Source organism: Triticum aestivum, chromosome 5D (genome assembly GCF_018294505.1).
Source record: "Triticum aestivum cultivar Chinese Spring chromosome 5D, IWGSC CS RefSeq v2.1, whole genome shotgun sequence".
Lineage (NCBI taxonomy): Eukaryota > Viridiplantae > Streptophyta > Magnoliopsida > Poales > Poaceae > Triticum > Triticum aestivum.
In genome coordinates this window covers 512421873-512433033 of record NC_057808.1, presented here as the reverse complement: position 1 = coordinate 512433033, position 11161 = coordinate 512421873, and the positions used below count along the sequence as shown (strand labels likewise).

Below are 11161 nucleotides of genomic sequence, written 5' to 3'. Positions count from 1 at the left end.
GCCGCTACCGCGGCGCAGATGCCGGCGGCAGCGGCGGAGGGGGAGCACCGGTGGGGGAGTACTAGGTGGTTGCGCCCCCGGAGTCGCCTGGGTAGTATTGTCATTATAAAGTTATGTTTCAAATTTGTAACAAGTCTCTCTCACATTTTAAGGCGTGACTTATACGCGTCATAGGAATAGAGAGCTAACTAGTCCAACGTAATCATCTTCCTCAACTAATAGTCTTCCGTTCACATCTGTCCATCCACTCACACTTCTTTGAATCTTTCGTGTGTTCTCCTACTGTGTTTTCTCTCTAATTTAACACTATCCTTTTGTCCACTCCATCCTATGTGCTTGAATTCTACTTGGCAGCCTTGTGGGTATAGGCTTCTAATAGGGGCGTCGGTTGCCTAATCAACCACCCATCTAAGCCGTTAGGGTGTATGTTGTCCTGCTCTTCCGTATGTTAACACTTTTGGTGGTCATTGTCGCCAATCACTTATACACGCCCCTCCGTCGTCGCTTCTTCTCCATCGCTTTCTTCATGTACCTCTATTTTTTCCCATCATAACCGTCCTCTCTTCTTCTTCTTCTTCTTCTTCTTCTTCTTCTTCTAGTTGCGCCCTCATGTGGTACTATTCGTTTCATAAGACCTTCCGCCAAATGTTTGGTAGGTATTTCTTCAATTACCTTTGTACTATGTTCTTCCTTTCCTCCCACTAAGCATGCAAAAAATTGACCTAGAAAACATGCAGTGCCTTAAAAAGGTGAATTTGCAAATGCAAAGCTTTTAAAAACTGAAATGTAAATGCAAAGCGGATCCACCGCAAAAGAGAGAAAATGGCACATCTTAGGCCCGCCCGGACCACGGCCTGGGCCCAATCCGAGGTCACCCCCCAAACCTACCCGCGCCGGGAAAGCGCAGACGGCGAACCACCCAGCCTGACCTCGCGATGCAGATCCTCCGGCGGAACCTCCTCGAAGCTTCCCGCCGTCTCTCCTCCCTCCTCCACTCTCCACCTCCCGCCGCCCAAACACACGCCCATGCCGTCGCCACCCTCTCCGCCGCCCGGCGGGACCCGTCCACCGGCTCCCTCGCCGCCACGCCGTGGGCCGCCACGCAGCGCCGCGGCGCGAAGATGCTCGGCTCCGACGTAATCCCCCTTCTGCCCCCTCGCTCTCGCGTCTGCTCGCTTGGCCCGTGGCCGCACAGGGTTTAGCTAGGATTCTGCTAGGCTCGTGCACTATTATAGCTCCTGCTGCCCTGTTCAGTTAGAAGCGAATTTTGGGGAGAATTCACTTGGCGGACGGAGCAGTTCCTTGCTATTTTGTTCAGTGGTTCCATTGATATGTTCATTAGCTATCGTGCAAATGTCATGTAATGCTTCTTACAATTTTTGTGTTTCTTTGCTGTGAAACGCTCAAATTTTATGTTCTACTTCGGGGTCCTCAAAATCGTGGTGGGAATTCCCCATGCGACCAACGGTCATAGTGCCACTGGTGCAGGATGTGTGGCCAGTAGCCTATTCTATTATAGATTTAGCCAAGTATTTTAGTATTTGATCGATCGGCTTGACATGGATGCTACATTCATAAGTTATTTTCGAAGTCGTTTTCTACAGTTATAGTTAGCAGGGAGGCTTCCAGCTTTCCAAAAATAACTGCTAAACAACTTCTGTTGTACATTTTTATTGGCATCTTGATTATATCCCGGGTCTTAATTTTGCTAATGCCTTTTCAGTTCTGTTATTTTATTAATCTTTGTGAAAGCGCATAACGATGCTTGCATTGACTTGAGATGTCCTCATATGTGTAGGTGAAACTTGGAAATGTGATACAGAGAAGAGGTGTGTGATTAACTGATTACATCTCTAGTGTTATGTTTTTTTACTTCCAAATATCGTGGATTATTACTTATCCATCTTTTGGGCCAACCTTAAATCAAGGCCGCATTTATCAGGTGCGTTTAACTGCTTTTCATGTCCAATGCCCCTCCATATTTCCTCAAGCTTAATGGTTTATATTCACCCATGTTTCTGGTCTACTAAGTAAGAGCAATCACTCTTATCATTCTGACTTGAATGTCTTCTGTTCAGGTGATAAAATCGCATCATTCACATCAAGGAAGAGGAGGAGCCACAATACAGGTCATTTATTTTGTTTCTTTCTTTCAATCTGTTGCACCACTTAACTCTGCATACTTCACATGATGGCAAGCTAATGTTGGTCTTGTTACTCGCCAGATTTTTCCTTGCATCTATGTTATCAGACCCAATCACACAAAATGCTCTCATCTTAGAGTACCTATTTTAGCAACCGCAACAGGACATGCCAAGTTGCCAACAACGAAAAGATAACTTAGGAATAACTTGTAAATGAGTAATAACAAGGACAGTGAAATAAACAGCTAGGCACCAAGAAATACATATGAATAGTTTGATTCACTGTTTCCTCAATGGCATGCCTGCAGTTCTATGCAAAATGTCCCCTCAAATGACGAAAACTAAGTTCAGGTGGATGTTTTTTTTATATGTGCTTGACTTAACTGGAGCTTAAATTTGTCATTTGTTTCATTACAATCTGAATTTTATTCTCAACTCTTGATTGTTGCAGGTGGAACTGAGGGATGTTGACACTGGTAACAAAATAGTTGAAAGATTTCGTACCGACGAGGCTCTTGAGAGTACGAAAACTCCTTCCCTATACAAAAGGCATTCTAGGACTAAAGTTATAGCCTTATAGGCTTCTATGTTTCAGTCTGGTTTCCTTTCTGTAGCTATTTGTACCCTGTCCTTGTTAAAATGTGCTCCTGTGCAATTTTTCATAGGCTTCTCTTCCTTTTTTCTGGTTACATATTACGAAGCTGAGCAATAATTTCTTCTAGTGTGTTTTATTGCATTCAATCATACATGTGTCAATACTTGAGCAGTGTTAGCCGCTCTGAAGGTACCAAATAAAGTGGAGATGATGACCATCTACAATCAATTCAAATGACGATAATGATTATAGAAGCTGGATGCGTGAACCAGCCTTTTAGGAGTATTACAATCAGCACCTCATATATCAATCACGACTATGAGCCTCTCCAATTAAATATAAATTATTATTGATATGTATCATTTATTTGCCAAGATTTGGGCGACATTTGACATTAGTTTTGCACATAAATGCATCATATATTCATATCAATAATAATTGAAGAAAAAAGAAGGTGGCACCGTATGGAACTAGGTTTTGCCAGAAGGTGGCCAAATTAACCTGCCTTTGACGAACTCCTGGCTACCCAACTTTCTTCCAGTAATATCTAGTCCAGTGGGAATTTCGTAAGGCACAGTCATGATAAGTTGATAACAGTAGTTTGGTTATTTATATTTGGAAAGCGTACAGTCGTGTTCATAATGGAAATCTAATCATTATGTATTTTCTTTACACATTCAGGAGTTTTTGTTGAGGATAAACCTTTCACATATCTGTATCAGGAAGGAGACAACGTGGCACTTATGGAGTATGCTTATCTCCCTGTTTTCTTGTCATTCCTTCATTAACATGCTGTGGTGCGACGCTGTCTATATTTTATTAATATCCATGTAGTAGTGACTTCATCTGGAATCCTTTTTTTTTGTCAGGCCTAACACGTTTGAGCAACTCGAGGTTTCAAAGGAACTGTTTGGCAAAAACGCTGCATATCTGAAAGGTCCAAACAGTATTAATTGACAACCAGAAGAACACCAATTGCTATGAATACTAGATTATAAGAACGTGCTTGTGTTTTACCTTTTGAATAGTTAGATGATTTGTTTACTTTTGTGCCTGTAGCTCTCATATATGCAAGTTAGTGCTGCTGTAGACATAGTAGTTACTTTTAAATGATCAAGTGGACAAAATTATCAATTCCGATTAATATAATGTGTGGGACACTTAAGTTTTATTACCTTACAAATAATTGTGATCTGTATATATACCATGTATTAGCGGGCCTAAACATATCCGATACATGTGCATTTTTTGTAATTCGTTGGCAACAATAAAGACGTCAGCACCTAAGAGGCTCGCTCACTCCTGCACTGATGGCGTACATGACTCGCTCGATGTTGATATCTTCTGCTCATTGTCAAAATGGTTTTAAATGTATTTGATCTCATCGAAATAAAGACAATTGTTAAAGTAAATTTTGATTGAGACCGTTTAACTCAAATTTCCAATATCATTTTATTTTCAGATGAGATGAAGGTAACTGTACAATTTTTTGATGGCCGAGCGTTGTCTGGCTCAGTGCCTCCTCGTGTGACTTGCACTGTTGTTGAAGCACAGCCTAATGCAAAAGGCCTAACTGCTACACCTCAGTGAGTTTCATATTACTTCCATCATCAAATTAATTCTTATTTCTGCAACATTTATTTATTATGTATTGATGAGTTTTTGGGTTATGCCTTTTTCCAATACCTTTTATGGGTTGAGTATTAGTAAGTCAAGTCCAAGTGGATACACTGGGTACTTCTCATATTTTGTGGCTCGAAATAAGCACCCTTGTCAAATGCTCAGCAATGAAGTTATGGTAATAGAGTAATATGTTTCATATTATTGGTGCATATATTGCTTGGAGTGAGTGTTAGTGTTCTAGCCATAATGTGATATTTTGTCTGGAGTGAACATACCTGATGGATAATTATATGCCCAGAGAAGAAACTTGAAAGTTAATTGTGTACTCCCTCCATTCCTAAATATAAGCCTTTTTAGAGATTCCAATATGGACTACATACGGAGCAAAATGAGTGAATCTACACTCTAAAATACATCTATATACATCCATATGTAGTCCGTAATGAATCTCTAAAAAGGCTTATACTCCCTCCATCCCAAAATAAGCGTCTCAGTTGAGACACTTATTTTGGGACGGAGGTAGTATTTGGAAACGGAGGTAGTTACGAGTTACATGCAGCAGAACTATAACAACAGGTTAGCTAGTTTCATAACAAAAATCCCTGCAAAAGCAGTAAACAGTAGTTCATGCACCATGGAATTGTATCCATGCACATGCGCATTGCAGATTCCCCTTTGATCCGCTTCATCATCTCTTATCATCAATTGTTTGAGGCCTGGTGTTATGCGGTAACTAAACTTGTGTTTGTACTAAATGCAGATATAAAAGGGTCTTGCTGGATAATGGCCTTACAGTGCTTGTAAGTTGATGGGTACCATTTCGTAGAGTATATTTACCTAGACCTTTGTGGAATGGTGTATGGAAAAGCCGTCTTTTTTTATTCATTCATTGTTTTGCAATCTCCTAATTATCAATATTAAAATTAGAAACCAAGAAATTTGATAGAGTCCTGCAGCTTGAAGTATTTCTCACTTGCATCAACTATTTGCCAATCGTAGGCCCCGCCATTTGTTGAAGTGGGTGAGAACATTGTTGTTAGTACTGTGGATGATTCATATATGACTAGGTAAGTTGATGGAAATCTTAATTACCCAGAAAGCTGTATTATTCTGAACACGAATGCTGCGGGTTGTCTGTACTTTGATAGCTAAGTTCTTTGTAAAAATTCACTGAAACTGTTTTCCATTTCAGGGCCTAAGGGTGGTGTCATATGGTGCTTTGTTCTCTGATATTGGGGTTCGACTTGTACTCACCTTCTTAGATAAGTTTGCTGGGCCCTAGACATAATTATGAATCTGCCTCCTCAAAAAAGGCATCCAGTTTTACCAGGAATTCAGTAACAAACAACACATTTTTGTTCTTACAGATATGTTTTGGGGAAGCGATGTACACGCTGACATTAAGATGTATTGCCCTTTTATAACTTGGTAGTTTTGGGAAGTGAAATAATACTGGGATGTGCTGTGCAAAACGCCAATCATATATCAATAAGAAGTTATATTGTTGTTCCTTGTATGGTTTTGCGGCAACTTGTTTCTGATTTGCCTGGTAATAGCACCTGGTACTTGATACAAAATTCTTAATTTCCTTTTGTCCCGCATTTAGCATTTAGGCACTGGATTTGAATGAAAATCCGAAGCCGGTTTTGGTTTGAAAAGAAAAAACTAGTTGCTTTATATACAGCTACTATTGGTATCAAATAAAGCAATGTGTTTCATGTACACTTCCTAAAGCTGCATCAAGTCAGGAGCTACAAAATCCTAGCAACAGAAGGCGCAGGATTATGGCCTTCACTTGTAGGCATGGACGTAATCCTGGAAATAGAAGTTCTTCTCGATGAAGCTCGCCAGCCAACGGGACGCGGCGAAGCACAGCACAGCCAAGGACACAACGGCGGCTCTCTGCACCACCGATGTCACCAGTGTCCCCTTGGCGACGGCGAGGAACCCGACCACTGCCACCGACGCAATCTGCAGGGCAACCTCCAGCGCCTTCATGCCCTTCAGCGCCGCGCTGCAGCTCCTGCACTGCGCGACGTGCGACCAGTACCTGCAGATGCCATCGCAGAATTTGTTCAGAGGGGGTTTCGCTGAATGTTCAGGTGTTCCAGGCATCCGGTTTGCCGTGGAGAAGAGTTAGAATGTTGGACTGTTTGTACCTCTCCATGAGCTTGTCTTTGGTTGGAGTCTCTGGTAGCTGACCGACCGTCGGGGCGGCCCAGCCGACCTGACTCTTGCAGTGTTTTCTGAACCAGTTCCTGAAGGCAATCACCATGTTGTCCGACGACGTCGGCACATACACGGCTTTCTGCCAGTTTTCGATGCCCGCCGCGGCGAAGTTGCGCTCCTGAAATGAAGGAAACAGTGGGTTTGCTTTCTGATTGAGCTCCATATGCTGGATCAGATTCAGAACTTCAGCTTCAGAATCACCGAGCTTGAGCTGAAAAATCATTACCTCGATGTGGAGGAGGTAGATGTCTGAGTCCAGGATGGCGTTCTGGCCGATGTGGTAGTACCACCGCGGTATGACCTTGTCGAGCCAGACGCCGACGTTCCTCGGGAACGCCCAGATCACCCTGCTTTTCCCTGGAGACACCGGGACGCACATGAACACCAGCATGAACTGAGGCGGCTTCTTCTTCTTCTTCTTCTCCTGCCCAAATCAAAGCATGAACTGCGAACTTCTGAACAATCCCTGTTTGGTCTCCTCTGAAGTGCTACAAGTTTTGCTTGCACCGGCAACAATGGGAAATGTGTCTGCCCAATCAATCGATTCATACCTGTCCCTTTTCCTCTTTTGGGAGGGGCGAGCCGTAGAAGGTGCACGGCGCGACGTACCGGAAGTATCCGCTATTGTCCTGCTCCGACAGGAACCCGGCGATATCCGCCTCCGCTATCTTCATCTTCACTGGCCCGCCGCCTTCGACGTCGAACTCAACTGTGAAGAGAAGAACAACAACTGAATCAACACTCCCATTCAGTGACAGTGTGAACTGAACTCGATGGCGCCGGTCATGTCAGGGCAGGGGGGCTTATCTTCCGGGGTCTTCCTTCTTGCGAAGTTTGCCCATCAGCCCCTTGTGCGCGTAGGGGACGTGGGCAGGGTCCATGAGGTTCTCCACCAGCACATCGTAGCTGCAAACCAACGGAGCTGTGACTGTGAGACTGTGCAATGGAGGGAGGTAGCCGCCCGCATATATGGAGGCCGAGGTTGAGGATGTGTACCCACCCGTAGGGGAGGTCCCTGACGCCGTAGACGGTGACGAAGGAGGGGTCGTCGATCTCCGGGATGAATGGCGGGCGCTTCCTCTGCAGAATGTCTTGGTGCTCCTCGTCGGCCCTCGGGTAGAACCACAGGATGTTGTTCTGCACCACGCTCGGGTACGACGCCACGCACGCCTTGCTGTTCTTGTGCACCTGCACGCGCAATTCAGAGAAGGAACATTTCGGTTTTGGTTTTGGTTTTGTGATGGACCGGAGGAGGAAGAAGGAGAATGGATCAATGGTTACAGACAGGTGGGCCGAGGGCGGGGGCCTGTGGGATGAACTGGCAGGAGCCGCGGCCGTCGAAGCACCAGCCGTGGTAGACGCACTGGAGGCGGCCCTTGTCGTCGATGCGGCCCTCGGAGAGCGGCGCCAGGCGGTGCGGGCAGGCGTCGTCGAACACGCGCCACTCGTCCACGGCGCGGTCGTACCAGGCCACCACGCGGAGGCCCAGCACCGTCTTGCCGTGCGGCGCGCCGGGGTCCAGGTCGCACACGGGGGCCAGCGGGTACCACTGGTCCAGCCAGTCGAACTGCCCCTCCTCCTTCTCCTTCTCCTTCTCCTCCCCGCCGGACGGCGACGGCGCCGAGGGCGCCTCCGCCGCCACGGCCGAGACCGGCGACGGCAGCCGCGCGCGCTGCCGCCACCGTCGCGGGGCCGGTGCCGCCGCTCTGGCGCTGCTGGTGGCCGGGGCGGCGGCGCGGAGCGGGAGCGGGAGCGAAGGGCGCGCGCGGGGGACGAGGAGGGAGAGGGGATCCATGGCGCGTCGTCCGATCCCGCGGCGGCCGACGGCAGGGGAAGAACCTGTGTGGCTGTGGGGAGTGCGCGCGGGAGGGAGGGATGCGCGCGCGCGCGGCTGGGGTTGCGGCTGCGGTTCGCCGGTACGACTTATCGCCACGTCTCTACCGCCAGGTGCAGAACGCGTGGAGTGCGGTCCGAAGCAAATGGAATAGTGAAACCAGACAACAAATGCAAAATTATACTACCGCTCCATCCGTTCACTTTTTATAAGTTTTAGACAGCTGAAATTAAACTGTTTTGGATGTTGTCTTAAATATCTAAACAGTGTACAAAAGTGAACGAAAGGAGTACTACAATGTTTAGTCATCGTGCTCGTTGGCTTGTAACGAAACACAGTGTTTCAATACAGTTCTCAAACACTATAGTGGATTGATACGCTCTCATGCGTATTCGCGAAAAAAATACGTAACGGATAGTCCTGGCTATAGATGCATGTACGCGAAACGCTGGAAAACTGCCATGTCAGCTATTTTTCTCTCTCACCAGATCTACGTGTGTGGATCATGTTGTTTTAGGTTAGACCTAGTAGCTTATGTTTTTTGGATCCTTCATTGTTTTGGCTTCGGCGGCGGCAATGGCGCCGCTGAATAAAGAAGTTTCAGATCCTTCCCAACCGAGGCAATCCGTCATATGGTTGGGGCGGATTTGGAAACTAGGTTGTTCAAGCAAGGGTGCATGTGGCGGCGGCAGCATCCTCATGGTGGACTTGTGTCCTTGGGCTTCGCCGTTGAGACGGCATTTGCTCCAACGCCGGCACGGAGGCTGGGAGGTAGTCCAGGAGCGGATACAGATTGTGGTCTGCATCGACGGCATCTGGAAGATGATGGATCGTGTGCTGGCTTCGTGATTCGTGTATGGCAGGTATTGTTTCCTCCTTCGACCGTTTAGTCGTGCGGGGATGCCGGATATTGAGTTCGATGGTATGTCCGGGTGTTGCCCCGCTCTGATTCGTTCAACGGTAATGGTTTCGCCTTTGGTTAGGCACCTTGAAGGTCCGCAAAGCTGCATATCGGTGATGGAGTCGCGTCGAGCTCTGGTGAGGAGGTGATTCGTCATTTTTTTCTTTGGTGAATATCGTGGTGGTGCTAGAGGCATGTGAGGGCATTGGTGTCAAGCTCAGAAGATTATCTTAATTGTATTTTTCCTTCTTGACCGGTGTTTCTTTGTGCAAAGGCTAGAGTGTTTTTTTGTCGACTTGGTGTGTACGTGACATATGAGATAATAAAATGTCATGTTAGCGTACAGTAGAAACATGGGCCCGACTTACCCGCATATGAGAAAAAAAAACAATACAGATAACTAAATTGAACTTGGAAACTCGAGTAGCTAGATTTAAGCAATGCATGAGCTAGCCAAGCGGCTTATCTATACCTACTATTAAAAAGGTGATTGCTTCTGCCCATCCGTCTGATCGATTATTTGACTATCTGGTAATTTCTTCGTACGATGAGTTCGATTTTCTGGTATGTCGCCTGGCTGGCCTGCGCCCCTGGTGAATGTGAAAATCGAACGCACCACCTTTCATACGATCATAAGAAGATTCTAATCAAGTACATTGGTCCATTGAACGCACCACCTGGAATAGTACCACCTTGGTCCATTGAATGAATTCTCACCAATTTAAAAACGTTCGCATTTTTTCCGCAATATTAACCAGTCTGCTGAGGAATCAACAAACATGCATGAGAAATGTGCACACACGAGGAAGTAGAAACGGGGCGGCTCGGTGATGCTTTTGTGGTGCAGATGCAAGGAGGAGGCCGGCGGTGAGCGCCAGAAGCGCACAACGTCGACATGAAGGGGAGGCCATGGAGGAGTAGGACGGGCAGCGCTGTAGTGGTGGTGGACGCCGACCCATAGCCAACAGGAGGTGGCGGACGTCCATGGTGCTCCGGCGGCGCGTGGACTAGAGAGAAGAGGGGGGATCAGAGAGATGGAATAGAAAAGGGAGCGGGAGAGAGGGTTGCAGAGCTCACTCACCTCGTCGGTGACCCCGTTGGGCGGCAACGAGCAAGGGGAGGCGCGGGAGGCTGGGAGGGCGTGTTGGGGAACGTAGCATGCAATTTCAAAAAAATTCCTACGATCACGCAAGATCTATCTAGGAGATGCATAGCAACGAGAGGGGGAGAGTGTGTCCACGTACCCTCGTAGACCGAAAGCGGAAGCATTACGTTAACGCGGTTGATGTAGTCGAACGTCTTCACGATCCAACCGATCCAAGTACCGAACGTACGGCACCTCCGTGTTCAGCACACGTTCAGCTAGATGACGTCCCTCGAACTCTTGATCCAGTAGAGGGTCGAGGGAGAGTTCCTTCAGCACGACGGCGCGATGACAGTGTTGGTGATGTGATCCGCGCAGGGCTTCGCCTAAGCACTACCATGCTATGACCGGCGGCGTAAACTGTGGAGGGGGGACCGCACACGGCTAAGAGAAATCTTGGTGTGCCTTTGGGGTGCCCCCTGCCCACGTATATAAAGGAGGGGGGAGAGAGGCCCGCGGCCAGGAGGGGCGTGCCATGGGGGGAGTCCTACTTGGACTCCTAGTCCAAGTAGGATTCGCCCCCCTTTCCTTTCTCCACCGGAGGGAATAGGAAAGAGAGGGAGAGGGAGAGGGAAAGGGGGGCGCCGCCCCCTCCCCTTAGTCCAATTCGGACTGCCATGGGGGGGGGCGGCCACCCCTTGCGACCCTCCTCTCTCTCCACTAAGGCCCACTAAGGCCCTGATACGTCTCC

The 11161-nt window shown here is 47.4% G+C and overlaps 2 protein-coding genes across 3 annotated transcripts; one reads left to right on the top strand and one right to left on the bottom strand.

The window, feature by feature from the left end:
* The first annotated feature begins 835 nt into the window (after nt 1–835).
* LOC123123341 (elongation factor P) lies at nt 836–5872 on the top strand. 2 transcript variants are annotated; one of them, XM_044543834.1, is made up of 11 exons: nt 836–1136; nt 1799–1829; nt 1929–1942; nt 2079–2129; nt 2596–2665; nt 3421–3487; nt 3609–3676; nt 4202–4325; nt 5123–5162; nt 5362–5429; nt 5555–5872. In XM_044543834.1, the coding sequence occupies exons 1-11, from the start codon at nt 936–938 to the stop codon at nt 5559–5561; spliced, it is 741 nt and encodes a 246-aa protein (XP_044399769.1). In that variant the 5' UTR covers nt 836–935; the 3' UTR covers nt 5562–5872. The 2 variants fall into 2 exon arrangements, with proteins under 2 accessions (XP_044399769.1, XP_044399770.1); XM_044543835.1 differs by lacking the exon at nt 5555–5872 and having other exon boundaries at nt 5362–5433.
* A 56-nt stretch (nt 5873–5928) lies between these two features.
* LOC123123340 (protochlorophyllide-dependent translocon component 52, chloroplastic) lies at nt 5929–8501 on the bottom strand. Its single transcript, XM_044543833.1, has 7 exons — nt 7877–8501; nt 7592–7779; nt 7399–7497; nt 7143–7302; nt 6818–7015; nt 6522–6709; nt 5929–6412 (listed from the first exon to the last, which is right to left on the bottom strand). Exons 1-7 carry the CDS (start codon nt 8384–8386, stop codon nt 6154–6156), a joined length of 1602 nt encoding a protein of 533 aa, XP_044399768.1. The 5' UTR covers nt 8387–8501; the 3' UTR covers nt 5929–6153.
* Between the last annotated feature and the right edge of the window lie 2660 nt (nt 8502–11161).

What these genes read in the sequence shown, in the direction of transcription:
- LOC123123340 (XM_044543833.1), bottom strand. Translation starts at nt 8,386, where the DNA reads ATGGATCCCCTCTCCCTCCTCGTCCCCCGCGCGCGCCCTTCGCTCCCG. An exon ending in GTCAGGGACCTCCCCTACGG is followed by an intron (nt 7,498 to 7,591) that starts GTGGGTACACAT and finishes GTTGGTTTGCAG; the next exon opens with CTACGATGTGCTGGTGGAGA. An exon ending in TCTACCTCCTCCACATCGAG is followed by an intron (nt 6,710 to 6,817) that starts GTAATGATTTTT and finishes CCTTCATTTCAG; the next exon opens with GAGCGCAACTTCGCCGCGGC.
- LOC123123341 (XM_044543834.1), top strand. Translation starts at nt 936, where the DNA reads ATGCAGATCCTCCGGCGGAACCTCCTCGAAGCTTCCCGCCGTCTCTCC. An exon ending in TACCGACGAGGCTCTTGAGA is followed by an intron (nt 2,666 to 3,420) that starts GTACGAAAACTC and finishes TTACACATTCAG; the next exon opens with GAGTTTTTGTTGAGGATAAA. An exon ending in GGCCTAACTGCTACACCTCA is followed by an intron (nt 4,326 to 5,122) that starts GTGAGTTTCATA and finishes TACTAAATGCAG; the next exon opens with ATATAAAAGGGTCTTGCTGG.